Source organism: Monopterus albus, unplaced genomic scaffold, assembly GCF_001952655.1.
Source record: "Monopterus albus unplaced genomic scaffold, M_albus_1.0 scaffold173.1, whole genome shotgun sequence".
In the NCBI taxonomy this organism is placed as follows: Eukaryota; Metazoa; Chordata; class Actinopteri; order Synbranchiformes; family Synbranchidae; genus Monopterus; species Monopterus albus.
In genome coordinates, this window is record NW_018128053.1 from 145106 (window position 1) to 165445 (window position 20340).

A 20340-nucleotide genomic window follows, 5' to 3' on the forward strand; every position below is an offset into this window, starting at 1 on the left:
GCTATTAAACTCTCACAGGTTTTGTAGACATCATCCCTTGTTTCCTTGGTTTGTATTTTCTGTTCACCCATGGCTGCTTTAATCACATCCACATCTCGCTGGGTAAACTGCAAACTCGTTTTTATCTCCTGTATTTCTCTGGTCATGTTGTCGAGTCTCTTGTTATTTGTCTCCATAAGTAGTTGCACAAAACCTTTGAAGTTGTCTTGTTGTTGGCTCAACAGTGCGGTGTACATCTGCTTCTGCTGACTCAACATCTCTGTTACTTGCGCCGCTGAAATATAATCCTCTTCTGCTTCAACATCCTCATTCGCTTCTGATTTATTAGCTCTTTTCCCTCTTGGAGGCATTTTAATAGTTGTAGAATTTGTTCAAAGACTTGAAAATGTAGAAGATGTGAAAAATCGTAGAACAGACAAGAGGAGCAGTAAAGACGTCTGCTCTCGCTTGCAACCCGGAAATCACCCATTATGATTCATTATGATATTGATTATGCCAGTTGAATTCTGTGGTTACCTCTGTGTTTCTAGCTACACAACACACTAGTGCAGCATAGCAGCCTGATGTGTTTGTTTCCCCTTGTTCAAGCTTATCCAGAGGACAGCTATTGTTAGTTCTGGTCACCCTTGGTTACCACAGAGTATTCTTTGTCAGCGCTCCGCATGTTGGTCACACAAAGGCTCGTGGATTACCAACGCCGAGCCGGCTTTCCAGCACTTGAGCATATTCATGTACCCATAATGTGTCAGATGCCTGGTCCATGAATTATCATATTACCCATCACTGATCCTGGGGTTGCCATGGCCACTGTGTCTATCATTGTGTCAGTGGTCCTCACTGGTTGTCACCATGGTAACAATGTCTGTAACAGAGGTTTGGTACAAATAAAGCTATTCAGATGTGAAATATGTGTGTGAAAGGAGCCACAGAGAAGCGTGGCGTCCTGTATACACACAGCATCTGCCCGCACAGACGCACGCACTTATAGAATATGAGCGCTCACACCTTGATAGGAACTCTCTTATGCACATGTTAACATAAAAATGGACAGACAAAGCACAGAGCTGATTTTCCTCCCGCCATTTCCAAATAAAATTGTTTCCACAGCAACCATTTTGATAGTAATGGAGCAAAAGAATGAGTGGGAGAACTGATGGAAGGAAAGGGAAACAGATATGCTTGGAGGTGGAAAGGTTGCCCAAGAGGGGAATAAGACTCTAGGTGGATGGAAGAAAGCGGAGTGATAATTTCTAAGTAGATGCCTGCCAGAAAAAGAGGAAGTGAATAGGGAATGAGGAGGGGGAAAGGCCACAAAAGAGAGAAAGAAAGAGAAAGGTCGCTGACTGCTAGTAAGGGGGAGGATGGCAAGGTAAGATGACAGAGGAAGGGAGCGAGCGGCCAGACAATGCGGCAAACAAAGGAAGGCGTCTCAGAGTCTTTCTCTTTCTGGCTGTTTCTCCCCTTTGCCTTAATCTTCCCTTTGCTCCGTCCCCACCTCTAGGAGTCACCTTTGTATTTGACTGACACAGTGTCAGCAGGCTCAGTGGGTTGCCTCCTTTCACTCCCTGCTTCTCTTCATCTGTGTCTCTTGCTTGTTCCTATAGCACAGTCACCATGGTGATGGGTTATTATGGCCATCCTGCCAGGCGGCCATGTTGTTGAGAGAAGACAGGCACAGGTGGTAGAGTTCCCACAGCCAGACAAATAGATGGAGATACTGCATACTCTCATGTAGTTCATGGATACAGTTTAAAGCTGAAATCATTGATTGATATTTATTAAATTTTTGTCAAGTAAAAAAATGCTAAAAGTTCTGCTTACAGCTTCACAAAGATCAGGAATTTTTCTGTTATATAGACACAGAGGAGCACAGTCAATAGAATTGCTTGCAGCTGTACATACATTACATAGAGCACAACAGCAGCTTGTGCATGCATCATGTATACATGCACAAAAATGCATATAGGCTACATGGGTACTTGCATATATAGATTTACATGTATCCTGAAATTGAAAGCACTTATCTTCAAGGCAGCTTTTTATGAGCGAAAACAAACAGATGTCTGAATTCAAAGGGAACGTAGAAGTAAAGAAGTCCAGTCTCATGCACACTCAGTGCACAGAGAGACTGATGGACTGACAGATATATGGGTGGTCATATACAGTGAGAGGGTGAGTCAGTGCCGCATGACTTCTATGGCTACAACTTTGTCCTGAAGCAATGATGTCATCCTCCTCCATCACACTTCACAGCTCTGTGTCTGTGGACCTTGCCGTCTCTTTGTTCTCTTACTCCTGCATCTCATTTTCAGGCAGCCCCTCCATAGCACCAACTCACTGGCCACACGCAGCGACGATATGGAATTAGACAGATAACAAAATCAATTTGGAGTGGATTGAAAAACAATGAGGAGAATGGGTGGGGACATGGGGCGAAAGAGGGAAATAATGGGACACCAGTGCAGCTGCCTGATTATTAATTGGATAGGTGGAGGGAGAGGATGAGGTCATTGAATTTTTTTTTTTCAGAGAAATGGATGTACCAAGCACAAGGGAGGATTTCATCAGACACACAGATGCACATAGCGTGTGCGCTCAGACATGCTCGTACAGAAAACTTTTTTTGGGCAGTTACTTTACACGTCAGCTGTTGCTATGGTGACGCAAGTCTGTGATCCAGCTGAAGCGCAGGATTGGCTGGAGAGGAGTGAGGGAGAAGGAGGCAGGTGGACTTTGTTGGAGGGGTACAGAGGGGTATGGGGAGTGGGCCAGACACAAAGATAATTATATTGATGAATAACAATCCATACAAATGGTATTTTATTTAATAGCATCTCATTCAGTGAGATTGAATGCCACCAGTGAACCTTTCCCAGAACTCTCTGCTGCATGGCATTAGTTCCAACCTTGTCTCCTGTCCCATGCAGAAAGGCGAGGCAAGCCTGATTTTAAATGCTGAAAAGCAAGCTTTGACATCCAGCACCTAACAGCAGGGCGCGTGGCAAATTAATAAATGCAGGGCATATGAGCAGCACACTTACTAAAAATAGCTGCAAACATCTTGGCACGCATATACTCTTTCAGTCATTTTCAGCAACCAGCTGATGGGTCATTACCTTGCGAATAAAACACCATCACACGGTGTGAGAGGTGTTCTCTGGCTAAATTGCTATGGTGGTTCACGCTGTGACCGCCATGCTTTTGGTGAGTCACCCAGCGAGGCAGAGCGTGCTCGCCTTTGGCTTTGTGTCTGCTTTAACAAGCCAAGGTTGGTGTCACAGTGTCTGTAGGGGTTGTTGTCCTCGGCCCCAGCTTAATCCTAATCCTTTCCAAACTTTGACTAGGGCTGTACTTAAGCCTAGACTAAACTGAGATCCATTCCCAATGGAGATAGAGATGCTCCTTTGGCTTGATGGTTTAGTCCGAGTTGTGTTGTTATCCATGTTCAGGAAACCACCTCTGTGTGCTGATGATATGTTTAGGGTTTAGAGTGGTTGTGTTTGGTTGTGTGTTGACAGAAAATGGTTAGCCCATGTGGTGAAGGTTAGGTCGTCTATGCTGCCCGTTTTTGTTTGTTCATGTGTGTGTCCATGTGCATGTGGTCACGGTCACAGCCCTTTGTGACTGTGGTCTTTGTGTGGACAGGGTGCTCAGAGTCTCTCGTGGTATCTTGGGGATCAGTGACTCAAGGAAATCAGGACACCATCTAAATTTGTCACTGCTGCATAACCCACATAATGAAAGAATACAAGTTCCCTTGCAAGCAGTCTTTTGTCTTGCTTTTGCTCTGACTGCTCTCCACATGTAGATTTCCTTCTTTAAACGCACAGACACACACAGGCACGAGCACACACACTCATGTTGACAAGTGTTAACTGGGTAATATGGAAATCAGAAGGCGATGAGCACATGTTTAAATGAGTCAGTGTTTTCAGTCCTCAGGATTTGCATGGGTGTTTTCTGTGCAGATTGTGTAGCCTCCACTCAGGAGTATTCAATTTGGATTATGTTCGTTGTTTACTAAGGCAGTTGAGGGAATACCTCCAGCTAGCATATCTGAGGTTGTGTAGGAAAGGATTTGCTTGCCCTGAGGCTACTGTCAAGGTTGCAGGATAATGTAAACCCAGCTAAACTCTCTTTACACCCATGTATATGTGAGAAAAGGCTTTTCATGCTTTTTAAGATGGTATACTGAAAATCCACACTGTACTTTTGAGTAATTACCATTAGAAGAATGCAAGTTTAATCAAATTAGGCTGCATGCAGTATATAAAGGAAAATATCTATAACATCCAGAATTACGTTTTGTTTATGGCAGTTTTTTCTAAATATCTACCTATTTATGCATTATCTGCCTCCATTACCACTACATCATTGTCATATGTGCTTACTACAGTCAGCTCTTAAAGTACATCTAGCATTTATCACTCACTCCAGAATATATATTTTTTTTAAATCTCAGCTAAATAAGCATGTAAGATAACATGTTTCAGCATCCCTTTTGATATTTCTGGAGGAAATGGAGAATCAAATACCACTTAAAGGGTAAGGCCAGCCAATTTTGATATCAACAGTATTTTAAACACTCCCCAAACAGAGTCTAAAACCAACAATGATTTGCCTCTACTCCTGTTTAATGTCTGTCAGTCTGTCAGATCTGGATGAGCGTATTCATATCTGCCACAGACCTCCCTTGTTGTTCAAAACTGATTGAAAACACCTCAGTGAACCACACCATTGCATTAGGTGACATGTTTCCTCATTATGAAACACAAGACCCTGATATTTTTTTTAAAAATGTTGCTCCAAAGGCTTAGAAGAGCCATAACTTGTTACAGTGTTTGAAGTAAGCAAGAATCAAGGGCCCGTGCACAAGATCTCTGGATATTAGGGTTTGGTGTGTCGTACGAGGAAATGTCACTCAGTACAGTGATGTGTTTCACTGAAGGAGGTCTATGACACAAACAAGTAAGATTATCCAGGACTGACAGCTGACAGACATTAACAGTGAGTAGAGGAAATTCACTGTTGACTTCAGTCTCTGTTAAAAATACCGTGAATATAGAAAATGGCTGACGTTGTCCTTTAAAGTTGCTATAATTACAATGGATCATTTGATTACATTTAAATAAAAGAGTTTGCTCGTAATAACAATCCCACAGAGAATTATCACCCATCTCTGGGGTTTCTCTCAGCTCGATGAAATGTTTAGTGTGTTTCAGCTCATTGGATGTGTCTTACAACCTGCAGCTTTACTGTTTTGGTTCATGGTAAACTAATCCTGGTTGAAATTGATTAGTGTTGTTTTCAGCCAAAAAGCTCAGATAAATTGATATCTGCCTAGCAACAGCTGAATTACAAGCAGCGGTAGCAGCTAGCCGGTGAAATTATTGAAGCATTTAGCAGCTAAAGAATCGTTCATTTAGTTAAAAGGGGGGGGAACAGATTTAAAAGGAGAGTGAATATTGGACTGAGTTATGCGACCACAAAAACAACTTCAAAATAATGCTAATATTTCAGTGGAATTGCTGAGTGCCTAAGGAACAGTTTACTAACAAGTTTGCCATATTGTCTTAAACTATGTTTGAATGTTACCGTGTTTACATTTTTCTTTCTCTAAAACAACAAAGTGAGCAAAAACTTTGTTTTTGTAGGTTTATGTCTGAGAAAAATGGTGAAAAAATCGAGAAAAACAGAAAAAGATTTCAGGATTTTTGACTTTCTGACTTATTTAACATGAATTTACCTCACAATGTTTCACACCTAATTGGTGTTTGCTTTGTTTATCTTAACTAATTAATCTTGTTAATTTGGCATTCCTCAGGGAGCAAATTAAGGGCCACAATTTTGTATTTATTTATTTATTTATTTTTAAGTATGCACACTGCAAAGCTCAATCTGCCTCTGATTCCCATGATTCACCGTGTATCCGTGCACAGCTCCGTTATTTTCATAATATTAATGTGCTGCACTGTAAGAAGCCATTGTTGTGGTTGGTGTAGAAATCGTTTTGCATGACTGAGTTCTTTTGTATTATCAAGCATATTGTTCCCCTGCAAATCATATCAAAACTGACATGATGGGCGAAAGTGCATGTCTATGTACTGTATATGAAAAGGGGATGTAAGAGATATAGGCTGAGGGTCATGATGGAGAGGTGGAAGCTGGGATGCATAGGCTTATGGGAGCAGTTAAAAAAAAGTGAGAGAGATAGAAACCTTCAGAAAAGTGCTGGAGGGCTCTAAGGAAGAAGTGTGAGCGAAAGAGAGAGGTATGGTAAGGGAGAGAAAGGGGAAATCAAGTGATAAAAAGCAAAGAGGACAAGTGAGAAGTAGAGATGTAAATGGTAGGAGGTGAAGAAAAGGGAGTGAGGGAAAAAGTGAGAGAAGAGAGAGAGATGGGTGAACAAGGGAATGAAAAAGAAGGAGAGAGAAAGTGCTAGAGGGCTGATATTTAATGTGAGAAATGAATTGTGACAGTCTGCCTCTAACCCCCTTTTCAACCAGCAAGGAGGAGGAACACCAAAATAGAAAGCATTATGGGTAACCTGACATATACAGCATTATATATGTATACTGTATAGAAAGAAAGACACAAGTATGTACTGTAGATGAAGAGAAGAAGAGGAAAATCAGTACAGGCAAAAGGACATTTATAGACAGTATTATAGATGGAGAAAGTGAAAGAGGCGAGTGGGAATGCATACATAAGAGAGGGAAAAGCAGAGTGAAGCAAAGCAATCTGAGTAAAGGACACAACATTATAGAGAGAACAGAAGGAGAAAGGTAATGGCAGAGGAGGAGGAGGAAGGTGGAGAGGGGCGTACAATGCAGCATTGGGTTAATGATCTACTGTATGAGTTTCTTTGAAATAATAAGTAGGACAGGAGAGAAAAATGAAAGCGAGAGACAGAATGGAAAGAATGAAAATTTAAAGCGAGATGCAAATCCTCCACAGTGATTGGCTCTCCTCTATTATATGGGTGTCATGCTTTCAATGGACAGCTAATTACAGCATGTCATCATACACTGTGGAACAATAGCAGATGCTTTTTTTTCCTTGTTTTATTTTATTTATTTATATAAGACAATGGGTCGGTGGGCCAACACGGCACTGGTCTATCTGCTGTGGTGGACTGAAGACTGGAGGGAGAGAATCTAGCAGACAATGACAGCCACTGTAGTTTTGGTTGAAGAGTGGAAGCCTGGGAGATGACTCATGGGGAGGAATGAAGAAGGGAGAAACAGAGCGAGATGTGAGGGAGGGCTAGAAAGGGTTTGAAGAAATAAGAGTTAGGAGCGATAAGAAAAAGGGGTGTGAGAGACCGTATGGCTGAAGTTTCTTGTTTGATCTCCCAGCTCCTCTCTCCTGAGTCAGCATTAACTGTATCTTCCTCTTCATTCTTTCTCCTTCTCTGACTTTGTTCTGATTTCTTCTTCTTTGACACCTATATATTTCATGCCATCTTTTTTTTACACCTCAGCAGGTCTCAGTTAATGCCTGCAAGTCATTATGTGATCAAAGATGGTAATTGTGGCCTTCCATTGCTACCAGGGGAATACAGTTTCTAATCCATTAATCATAAAACCACATATACAGTAGAGTCATATGTTATATCTGTGGCAGGGGTGATTTTACAGTAGTTTGCCTGCATTGTGCACACAGTAAGAATGTCCCTAATGTATCCCTCTCTTTCCTTCCCAATCCCCTTCTCTGTCCCTCTCTGATCCTCCAGTGTGGACAGCGAGGTTCTCTCAGGAGCCAGCAGACCAGTCAGTGGTACAGGGCCAGAGGGTCATCTTGTCCTGTGTTGTCTTCAACTATTCGGGCATTGTTCAGTGGACCAAAGATGGCCTGGCTCTGGGCATCGGAGAGGACCTGCGGGGTGAGATATCATATACAGCTTCCTTTGGCATTTTAGAAGTAGAAATTCTGGGGGATATGGGCTCATGGACATTTAAGTACACAAATTAATTTTTAAATAATACTGTAGTGCCACTGTGGCTGTTGATGATCTGTCTGCAAGTCACAGAAGAATAGAAATGAGTCCCTTTTTCCTGAGATGTGCTTTTCTGACCTTACAGCTCTCTGTGTTTGCTGTCCACCTGACCTGTTGCCTCATTAGCTGGCTGTCCAACAGCATCATGTTGGCTGCTGTCCTCCTCCTCCTCTGCTACATCTCTCTCTTCTCTTATTACCTTTACAACTATCTCATCCTGACTCTTCCCCTCTTGCAGCTTCAGTTGTCACTGGAAAAATTCAAAACAAATTAAGTGGATAGCTGATCACATGGGCTGGACTGTTCAGCTTTCCCACGTGTTTTATTTATTTATTTATTTATTTTATTTATTTATTCTCTAACTCTGTTTTACTAATGCCTCTGGTCCAGACTGTCTTTGTACCTTTTAAGTGTTGGAAAATGTTTTTCACTATATTATTTTATGTTTTATCTATGGAACACAATCATTCGTAAAATTCAAGGGATATATTAAAGTGAAAATCCTTAATGCCAACATGGGTCTCATGGCTCCTCTGGATTGAGGGAGTATTCAGCATCAGAGTTAAAGAATTAACATTAACATTGTGCACTTGCACAAGCAGTAGCAGCGATGTACAGCATGCTAACCTCGACAACTCAGTTGTATTCCAACGTTACTGTAGCTTTTCTTACTAACTAGGCTCCTCACATGCTTGCTAATATCTTATTTAAAGACCTGGGTCTATGTGATTGACAGCGTTGTGTAAAGCCTACCTAAGTAAGGTGAATAGTTACTCTCCCATTGTTTCTCCTGCTCCAGTGTTCTGAATTAGCTAGGCTTTTCAGTCACACTGATTACATTTGATAGTATGACTAATGCAAATACTTTAACTAAACTTAGACTGACTTAACTGTGCTGTTTCTTGTCTCACTGCTGTGGAATCTGGTTATCTGAAATGCTAACAAGACACAGCTCTTCTGCAGCAGTTTCAGTGATATGCCCAATGTTGGTATGACAGTGCACGTTTGCAACTGTGGTGGCTAATTTATGTTGACAAATCATTTTTGCCGCTGATTGTTTTAGTCACAGCTAGGTTGCGCCAGCTGAGCATTTTTGCTCCAGAGATGTAACAGACTACTGCAGTGCCACTGAAAGACAGCTTAACTACTACAGCAGTTATCCCATCACATCAGATTGTGAGAAACTGTGCACTTCCTCAACTTGATGTTAAATTCCGCCACCATCTGCACATAGCATTAATTGTTTGCTGGTAAATTCTAAGCTCATGCAGGCACATTTTGCAGATTGACACCCTTCAGCATGGTTATCATAGCCTCTGACGTAACAGTAGATGGTAACACTTACTGGCTAATGTCAGATTCATCAACAAACACATTGCCCTCATTCCACTATGCAGCTCCCTGCCCTCACTATTCTCTTTGGTTTATCTCTTTGTGATGAAATTTCCAGTCTGATTTATGAAGTCTCCTGCCTGTATGTGTGTCTGCAACAATAATTTAAGCAATGGCTTTTCTGACTTTGACAAAACTGGGGGGAGGTGTGTTGCAGTATTTTCAGAATTGCACAGAATATTTAAAGTTTTTGTTGCATTTCCTTCCCCATTCCTCTGATTTCTGTTGCTTTCCGTTCACAATTTATCATCTTTTTCTTCCATTCTTTGTTGATGTTGGATTTATTTTTTACTTCTCTGGCCCCTGGTCTTCTTTCCTCTCCTCTCCTCTCCTCCACTATCTATCAGGCTATTGCTTTGTGAACTCCTCATCTGAGATCACTTTTCCTTTCGCTCCCTCTTGTTCTTCTTTCAGTTGCCCCTGTTGCACTGAGCCCTCTCTCCTTTTCAGTCTTGTCTCTCTTACTTCGTTCTTGCTTGACACACTCAGCCCATGCGCTCCTCTTTCTGTCCCCTCTTTCTCCCCACCTCTCTGTCCTCGGCTGTCCTTTCTCCTTCCCTTCTTTTAATCATATTGTTACTGTAATGGTCCAGTGCTTGAAGCCAAAGCTTTTAAATAAAAACATGTGAATGAATGCTGGCTGCTTCATGCGCGCAGGCACTCTCAGTGGGTGTGTGTGTTTGTGTATGAGGCTTTGTCTCTCAGCTCCCCCCTCTGTCTTTAGGCTTTTTATATGCTTCCCCACTCTTGACATTTCACATGCAAATGCATGTATATATAAGGCACCCACAGAAACAAGGACACATAAGGTTAGGCAAGCAGCAAAGCTGAATTTGGAGGCCTGCACATGGAAAGGACAGCAGAGGATTTCGTATGTGATCTATGTCTGGGCAGCAAACATGAATTCTGCACCATGAACTGGAGTTGATCTGAGTCCCCTAAAATGTTGCTGTCATAATGCATTCATCTTTTCCTCCTGCTGGTGGAAGAGAGCATGCATGCCACCCAATGGTGAGAATGTACAGCAGTGACACAGCTAGCCTGTGTGGTGGATGGGGGAAGGGAAAGGGAGGATTGGAGGGGCTGTGTGTTACCATGTATCCATCATGTAATGTGGGAATGTGTTTGTTTGGTTATGCATTTGTGCTCATATTTATCACATGGCCATGCACATCTCTATTGTTATCTACACTGCTACAGAAGAATTTGGATTTTTGTCTTATGTATGACCCAGATCTGATGTTTTCTTATCAGCATGAAGTGCAGCAAGCTGTGCTGTGTTGTATTTTTTAGACTCTGGTACAGACCGCATGGGTATTTAGGGATCTTGAGGCAAAAAAACATTGTGTAGTTTGTATTTAAGGATTCAGATGTTAAAGATATAGTGACATAAATTTACATTCAGTCAGGAATTGCACAGAAATGAGGAGGACAAACAAGAACAATTAATATAAAAAGAAAACAGCCATGTTTGACTGGTAGTTGGGAAAAATAAATCTGAGGCTATAGCTATAATGTTCAACATAAGCAGAGGAAATTCAGGTATTGGTATTGAATGTATTGGTCATTTTCTTTTTTTGCTCTATATTGTTATCAGTTAGTATATGCATTGTACCCTTGATTAAAAAAAAGGCCACTTGAAGAATATAATATTATAATATTCAGCGTCAGTGTTTGTGGTCTAAATGTAGCCTTTGTTTGTACTTCCTAGCAGCTATTACATTTGTTTGTCTTCTGTGCCTGTCTGTGCATCCCAGCCTGGCCCAGGTACCGTGTTCTGCGTGTGCAGGAGCTGGGGCAGTACAACCTGGAGATCCTGTCTGCTGATCTGTCTGATGACGCCTTGTATGAATGCCAGGCCCCTGATGCTGCCCTGAGGTCCAGGAGGGCCAAGCTCACTGTCCTCAGTATGTTTGCGTGCATGTCCGTCTGTGCGCGTTTATATGAAGTATGTGATGTGGTGTCTGTGCTTCTAACACTCCCTTCTCTTCTGCTCCAGTCCCCCCAGATGACCCAGTGATTGATGGGGGTCCAGAGGTGTTACTGAATGCAGGGGAGTCCTACAACCTGAGCTGTGTGTCTCGAGGAGCTAAACCACCTTCTATGATTGAATGGCTTAAAGACGGTCTGCCTGTGGAGGGGGCTGCCAGTATCACTGTATGTCTGAAAAAACAGAAAGCCACACAGAAACCCAATGCCGTCTTTACAGTCACAACATTTTATATCTCTTTTTAAACTCTGGTAAATCTCTCTCTGTCCTCTAACCATCATCAGGAGGTGCTTCCAGACAGAAAGAGAGTGACCACACGTAGCCTACTGCCCATCCAGCCTGTTGACACTGACACTGGGAGGAACTACAGCTGTGTGGCCACCAACCTGGCTATTCCCACTGGCAAAAGCACAACTGTCACTCTTAATGTTCACCGTAAGCAATGCTGATCTTAATCAAGAATATAAAGGCAACAAGTTGAATAAAAACTGATTTTAACCTAAGAAGTAATACTGTTACTTTTTAATATTTCATACTATTTTATGCAAATACCACAATGAAATATGGGAATATGACAAAAAGAATGAACAATATTAATTAATTACTTATATTACCCTTCCAACTCCTACGTATTTGTTATTATCACATTCCAGACTAATTAAAAGGAATACGGCATCGTATTTTAAATGTGTAAGAGCTGCCACCAACTAAATGTTTTTATAGCTAGTGTTAACTAATATATGGCAGACATTTTGCTCTAAACTATCCTCCAGATTGCAACATATATTAGTTGTAAGGCAGTTTTATGTGAATCTTTCTCTCTCACTCTCTTCCAGATCCACCCACGGTGACAAAGGGGAAAAGAGTCACCTTCACCTGCCAGGCCCATGCCAACCCACCTATTATGGGCTACAGGTCTGCTATTTATACATACAAACATTTGCTGGGCCTCTTAAAGTAACAGCTACCTGGTGAAATTTGAAATGTAGTGTTTCGTTTTTGGTGGTGTCTAGTTTCTGGTGGTTTCAATTAAAGATGATTTTTGCTTTGAAAAGAGTGTGTTTTCATAAATCTATATTAATTGGCCATAAACAACAGAAATTTAAATCCATGTAGAGCATATCAGAAAAACAATACATTTAAATTTCTGTGGTTTCATTTTGTGATGTTCCAGTCTATGTAAAAATACTTGATGCTTTTTGAATCCTAGGTGGGCTAAGGGTGGTGTGGTGCTCCAGGGTGCCAGGGAGAGTGTGTTCACCACCAAAGCTGACCACTCCTTCTTCACCGAGCCCGTCTCTTGTCTGGTTTTCAACGCTGTAGGCAAGACCAACGTCAGCATCCTGGTAGATGTTCACTGTGAGTCACACAATACTCATCTCTCCTTGTTCAGTCACTTATATGGCCCACATCACTCACTACGGTGTGTAGTCAGATAAAACACATTGTTGTTGTGTTTCTTTTTCTCGGCCTGTCTCTCCCCTTAGTTCTGCTACATGTTTGCTCAGACACAACAAAGAACAACTCTCTCTCTCTCACTCTTTTTGTCTCAAGTTGGTCCAATCCTGTTGGTGGAACCGCAGCCAAAAACAGTTGATGTCGACTCTGATGTCACCCTCAACTGTAAATGGGCTGGAAACCCTCCGCTCACACTCACCTGGTTCAAAAAAGGTTCAAACATGGTAAGAAGCTCCAGTAAGCCCACGCTTTCACGTCTCCTCTGTTCTTGTATTCACACTATTTTCTATTTTCACACTGCCTTCTCCCATGTTTACAAAAGCAGCCTGTCATTCAAGGGAGTTATCTTGTCAGTACACCTGGATCTCTCCCTCTCTTTTTTTTTTTACCAGTCATGATCTCTTGCTTTCATGTTCATTAGTTCTTTTCTTTCAGTCTTTTTATCACAAAAGGTTCAACTGGGGTTGATGCATTCACTGACTCTACTACAGCCTTTGTATTCTGTATTACAATATATGTATTGTAGTCCTACTAAATTTGCATCTTGCAGCAGAAATATATGGCAACGTATAAAAGTATTTAAGGTGTTGTTTGGCAGCCATATTGGAGGTTTTCAGCGGCTGCTGATGATTGCATATACAGTACAAACAATAAAATCCAGCAGACATTAATGTTCATTTATAGCGTTTAATTCCACTCCTTTTTTTTTTTTTTTTTGCATTTTTGTCTTGATAAGAAAGTCTGGCAAAAAAGGAGGCACACTCATTAACATGTTGTATTTTGTTTGTTTTATTTAAACAAATGGAATATAAAAATGACACATTATGGTTTGAAAATAACTTTAGTGCTGCTGGTAGTTGGGTTTATCTTTGTGCTAAGCTAAGCTACACAGCATAGCATTGCTCGCTAATGTTTCTCTGTTCTGGTTGACTGGGTTGTCTCACATGAAACTAAAGACGAGGAGCAAATACAAGACAATAAGTCTGCCTCATCATAAACTATGGACTGATTTGGTCTACACCTACATCTTTATCATGAGCCTTGTTCAGGTGCTTGTCTCTCTCCCTAGATGGTTATATATTTAACCATAATTTGACCAGCTAATTTTTGATGGATGTGGTTGCTAAGCAACTGCAAAACCTTTGTGATTTGTTAAAGACAGATGTGCAAGTTTTTATTGTTGGGTCAGAGTAGTAGAGTATATACTGAAGCAAGGCCAGACATGCAAATCTCTCTCTTACAGTATACAGTTGGAGGTACAATAGTACACTAGTCTCTTTTCTACTTATGTACATGTGGGCTTTTATTTTGTTTATCCCTTTCTGCTGTTTAGCATATCTGACTTGTTTATATTTGTTTCCTTTTTTCACTCCCACACAGGTTCTGAGTAACAGCAACCAGCTGTATCTGAAGTCGGTGAGCCAGGTGGATGCTGGCCAGTATGTATGTAAGGCCATCGTCCCACGGATTGGAGTAGGAGAGACTGAGGTCACGCTCACAGTCAACGGTCTGAACACAATTTAACGTATCACTGACTGTAGATGAAAATTTGTGCTTTCAAAAAGGTCAGCTTGCCAATAACTGAAAAGCATGTTGTATGGCCCAGGTGGAGGCTCTTTATTTTTAAAATAATATAATTCCTCTTCAGCAGGCCTGCTAAGGTCAATGTCTTAAAAAAACAGCTTGAATTTGATTTTTGCAGTTTGCTGTATTTTAAGTTTAACTTGTTTTATGTCTCTCTGTCACATCCACTCACATGTCCTCTCATTTTGGCCAGCACAGGTCCTCCTATCATCTCCAGTGATCCAGTCCAGTATGCAGTGCGAGGGGAGAGAGGAGAGGTGAAGTGCTACATAGCCAGTACACCTCCTCCAGATAAGATTGTAAGTAAAATGACCAGAAAATATGGGAAAAAACACAGTGCTATGAAACATTTCAGACCAGCATCAAGTCTTCAGACCAAAAAAAGGCAAACAAGGAAAAGCTTTGGTCACAAAGAGCACTAGGGTGTACATTTTAGTCTGTCTGTAATTTTGATTTTACTTGTACCGTACCTTCCCGTTCCTAAATGGCTCCACTTCAGCACAGTAAATGCTTTTACCCACTGTCCCCTTTTTTCTTTTTTACTGGTGACTCACCCTTTAACTCTCCCAGAATGTTCCTCTGTCCTGTCACATAAACAAACGAACACTAAGCCAGTCCACTTTTAGCTCCAGTTTCTCCACTTAGCTGTATCACAGAGATGCAGTAGTAGTAGTAGTTGCTTGGCTCCTCTGTGACTGATCCGTCCTGACTGGCAGTGTACGCTCTTAATGCAAATGGTGAAGGTTGGGACAGAAAAAATGTATAAAATATAAAGGACCAGAGAGGAACAGTTGTCCCAGTAAACGCCATAGCCAGGAGATTCTCTTTCTCTGGAATAAGTGGGCAGATTATGGGAACATGTGGGCTGATGAATATTTAACTGGTGCTTCACTGCTGAATAATACAGTTGCTTTTAGTGACTTTAAAGCCAGAGAATGTGCAAGATTCTCATCAGCTCAGTCACCCCCACCCACCTCAACGTCACTCCGCAGAAACAAACTGTTGCTGGTCCTAGGAAGTCATGCAATATGTGTGTTTACATATGAGTGTACTGTTTGTAGTGGAATGGTTTTACATGTAGAGTGAAATGTGTGGAGTGAATTCCTGAAAACATGTTTGGTTGCAAGTGTCAAGAAGGAACTCTGAAAATTAAGATGTAATCTATTTCAGATATCTCTTAACATTGTAATATAATCTAATGTGGTCTCCTGTGTGTGTGTGTGTGTGTGTGCAGGTGTGGGCGTGGAAGGAGAACGTGTGGGAGAAGGAGAAGGGGACGCTTCTGGAGAGGTACACGGTGGAGCAGAGCAAACCGTCAGCCGAGGGCGGCGGTGTCCTCTCCACTCTGACCATCAACAATGTGATGGAGTCCGACTTCCTGTCCACCTACAACTGCACGGCCTGGAACTCATTTGGCCCGGGCACCATGATCATCACGCTGGAGGAGACTGGTGCTTTATGAATACTATACAATACCTATTTCATGAGTCTGGGACAAGATTGAGATGCTGAAAAAAAAAGTTAAAATTGCATGTAAATTTAAAGTGAGAGCACTACAACCTCAAGTCAGAGAGCTGATTTAACTCTTTAAAAGGTCCACCACTCATTTCTATTTATCAGTAAATTATATGATGCGACACCAAAAAGAACTATTTATCTTATGTAGTCTACATATTGCATCTCAGATCTGTAACTGGGGATGAGGTACTCTTATGTGATTTAGATGCATAAGGCAGTATTATTTCTCACATTAAAATCTTGCTTGTGCAGCTATCGACAGTCTTTGCAATTCCCAGCTCACTATTTCTCTCACCATCTCTGTCTCTCTGACCCTCATTTCAGAAGAGGTCCCAGTGGGAATAATCGCCGGTGGGACGGTGGGCTCTACTATCCTCTTGTTTATTTTCCTGCTGGTCCTCGTTCTTATTTTCTACCGCCAGCGCAAAGGCAGTGAGTCACACTCTCCATGTGCTTTACACATACAATATAACAACTATCAGCAATCTGCAACTACTGTGGAAGTTTTTGCATTTTTTTAGAGGATTATGGTTTAAAAGCTCATTACTAGACCTTCCAACCCACCAAAACAAAATCAAAACACCTACAACTTCCTTTCCACCATAAGGATATAGGTAACCTCTGAACCTGCTCCTCCAGCTCGTGAAAACACACTGGGTGAGATGTGTGCTCTATTCATCCTTGTCGTGTTTTGCTTCAAGGTCGGCGCGGGGTCACGCTGGGTAAGCCCGACATCAAGGTGGAGACAATAAACAAGGAGACCCACAGCTTAGAGGAAGACTCTGGCAGCGTGTCCACAGCTTCGCGCATGGTCAAGGCCATGTACTCGGTGAGCACCAGCGGGATGTGTGTGCTTGGGCTGGAGACTGTTTATACAGCCCATAGTTGTAGAAAAACCTCTGATTAACTCAGTAACCTCTCCCTTATGCTACATCTTTTCACTAAAAACAGATTTAGTCCTTTCCCCTGTAATTGCTCCTTTTTTAACACTTTTAATTCCATTTTCTTTTTTCCTGTCACATTCTGTTTTCTCCTTCCATCTTCTGTTTCGTTATGGCACCTTTTCTCCCCCTTTTTGTTTTGTTTTCTTGTTTGACGCTTTAGTTTCTCCCATCTGTGTCTTTCTCTCCCTCCAATCAGCCCTTTAAAGATGACATAGAGCTGAAGTCTGACCTCCGCAGTGACACCTTGGACACCCGCCAGGAGTATGACCTAAAGGTGAGATCTATCTATCTATCTATCAAAAATCTTAAGAAACTGGCTCTTTCCCCTAAAAGGCTCATAAAGTACTGAGAAGGTTTAAGAACACGGATACATGTGAACGGTACTGAAGTCAGAGTGCCATCTTGTTGAGTTCGTTTTGGTGCAAGACCTCACTCTAATTGTACCTCTAAGGGATGTAAACATCCTAATCATCACTGACATGATGACTCTGAGTGATGACTTTCATCCAGTGATTTACAGTGTTGTTGTCACCCAAGATGACACCGAGACTATCTGTCAGGCTAAAAAATAGAATCAGAAGAACCGCATACTAAAATGTTTTATACTGAAATATACCATCATTTATAAACGCATCATCCTAAATGAGTCCATTGATTGATTGCTGCATCTCAAAAATGCATGTATCACCAGTGCCATAATGAAGGTGATCAGTCACCCAGCAGTATTAGTGTTGAGAAGTATGGATTGTTCCTTTTGGGAGACAAGTGTTTTCCATGATAAATCAAAGTTAATTGACATTTCACTACTATTGTATTAAGGTTTACTACTTAAACTTAATCTTTTCTAAAAAAAAAAAATAAAAAAAATACTAGAAGTTTTAAGCTCAAATTCCATCAACAATCTACTTGAAAACTTCTAGAGGACACGTGGATATACAGTAGAAGAGTCAGAAGCAGACAAAGAAGAGGACTCAGCAGAACAATCAAAACTTACAACTGACTCCTAGTACATTTTAATTGGTTAACAAACTGGTGTCAGGAGTCATTACTAAATATTAAACATATTCAGCAGTACTGACACATCCTTCCATGAGATTTTCTCCTTAGAGGCTTTTGTTGTGTTGTCCCATGGCCTGCTACACATGTGAAGTACCTCATGAAACACTGACATCTATCAATGTTGATGATGATGAAACTAGCTTAAAAGGTTTACATGTGGTGACTACATACACATGTACAGATTGTAAAAGCACCCCTGCACTGTTCTCAGACTGAAGCAGACACATTTTGTTTGTCTGTTTAGTTATTTTTTGTCTTTGAAGATGTTGTGCACCTCGGTGGTCTTCTTGCATGTCTGTATCATCAGTTTGCATCTATTTCGCTTCTCTTTGTGGTTGTTTTATGTCTCATTTCAGCTTTTTTTTAATCTACTTTTTGGGATATTTTGCAGGCGAGCTCCAAGGGCCCTCTGCCCCCTTGGGCCCTTGGGCCTGTGCCAGGTTTGCCTGTTCAGTAATCCATCTATGATTATACAGTATATGTATTGTGAGTGTAACAGATGTGACTTCAACAAATATGTGACTTCAACAATCCTTCCTCTGTATCAGTACAAAAATCCCTCTCAGTTCAGCTGTCTGAGACTTGCTTTTTGTTCTTTAGTTTTCTTCATTCTACAGTATGTTAGATTGTTGTTAACACTTTGTTGACTGCTTTGTTTTCTCTGGGTAATATTTTGTTGGCTGTGACCACAAGGGAATAAGACATAAATCTAATGATTGTTCTGATTTTAAGCCAGTTTTTCCATTTGAACTAATCAGCAGAAACAGTTAACTACGAGTTCAGCGTGTTTTGAGCAGAGATGTGTACTACCTCATGTGTTGGTGGTCTGTTTGTTGGAGACCTTTAAACTTAGTATTGCACTCAGTATCGGTGAGAATAGTTGTGCAGAGCATTTTAAACCAAGTATGTTGCAGTGAAGTCAGCTTTTTTCTAACTGCCCAAGCTCCTTTGGTTTTTCTCTGGACTTTACTTTCAGTCCAACTGTGAGGCAGCTAGTTGGCTCACTCATTTTGAAGATATGTACAGACAAAATTTAAGAAAAAAGCAAGAACTTGAAAAGAAAACTTATAAAGAACAAAGGAAATTCATACATATTCTGCTCATTTAGCTGGCATGAATCATTTATACATGTTGACACCGTGGGGTTGGGCTAAGGTGATTAATATATTTTCAGGCGTAAAGCTGCCAAAATGTTCAGCAGAACCCCCCATGAATATTTTGTACACACCACCCTCTAGCTGTAGTTCTGCCTTGGATCACTTTGAAGAAACAGACATGAGTCCAACCCAGGAGGTGGTTAGATCACCCGACAACAGCCTCTGCCAGACTTTTGTTTTGTTTTTTGTTTTTTTAATTCCACTCTGCCTGAAGCAACAAAGCAGTAAAACAAAGTTTGGTGGGGGTTGAGGTCTGAGTATGTAAAAGACATTGAGATGGCAGAGTCATTTCAGAAACAGCAGTATAGCAACATGAGAGCATTCAGCAGAAGGGGACGTGAGCAGGGAGATCATCTTTTAGTCACCCACACACCCTGGGGTCAACCCCTGCATGCTGGCATGTTAGAGTTCAGGGTTTTGTTAATATGGTCAAAAATGAAACATGTGACCCAAGTCCACACTACATAATTTAACATTTCAAAGCAGGTTTTGAGGATGTTCACACCGGAAATGTGAGGTTGGTATATGTTTGAAAAAAGGTCTAGACCTTATTATTATTATTATCATCATCATCATTATCATTCACAACTATGGACACATTAGAGTTGCCAGTCACCCTGACCTGCATGTCTCAGGACTTGCAGGAGGAAGGCAGATGCCCCATAGGAAACCCTCACAGGCACCGGGAGAACATGCAAACTCCACACAGAAAGGTGGAGGTTCAAACCCAGACCCTTCTTGCTGTGAGGTGACAAAGCAAACCACTGTACTATAAATTAGTAGGATAAATTAAGATCCAGCAGAACTTTTTTTTTTCACATCATAACTTCTGTGACCTTTATCCAAGCCTTATTATTGCGCTCAAAGAGTATTTATTTGAGGTCATGACAGGTGCTAGAGATAAATAATTGCTCACACAGTTAGCGCCATTGTCATTTTTCAGGGCCTATTTGCTCCAGAACTTGTTTTGCATATATTTCCAAAAAGGAGCAACCATCACACTCTTAATGAATCTGTACCTGGATTCTGACCAGCTCCAGAAAAGAGTCACCCTGTCCTCTTACTTTTTATGAGACATTTGACCTCAGAATTTATACACTGGCATATAAAACATTATTTTCATCACAACCCTCATGATACATTTTAATACCCACTGTTTTTTTTTTTTGCTCTTTCTTTGTTTTTCTCTCCAGGACCCCACAAACGGCTACTGCAATGTGGGAGCCTCCACCCACGATG

At 41.3% G+C, this 20340-nt stretch overlaps 1 protein-coding gene across 1 annotated transcript in view; it reads left to right on the forward strand.

Annotated features, from left to right (window-relative positions):
• kirrel1a (kirre like nephrin family adhesion molecule 1a) overlaps window positions 1-20340 on the forward strand; it is a 30988-nt gene that overhangs the window by 9577 nt on the left and 1071 nt on the right. The window contains 14 exon segments of the mRNA XM_020616332.1: window positions 7736-7885; window positions 11149-11298; window positions 11391-11548; window positions 11666-11816; window positions 12218-12296; window positions 12592-12740; window positions 12936-13063; window positions 14220-14346; window positions 14622-14722; window positions 15658-15874; window positions 16266-16373; window positions 16643-16770; window positions 17082-17159; window positions 20295-20340. The exon segment at window positions 20295-20340 is cut by the window's right edge and continues 127 nt beyond it. Coding sequence (XP_020471988.1) covers window positions 7736-7885; window positions 11149-11298; window positions 11391-11548; window positions 11666-11816; window positions 12218-12296; window positions 12592-12740; window positions 12936-13063; window positions 14220-14346; window positions 14622-14722; window positions 15658-15874; window positions 16266-16373; window positions 16643-16770; window positions 17082-17159; window positions 20295-20340 — 1770 coding nt within the window.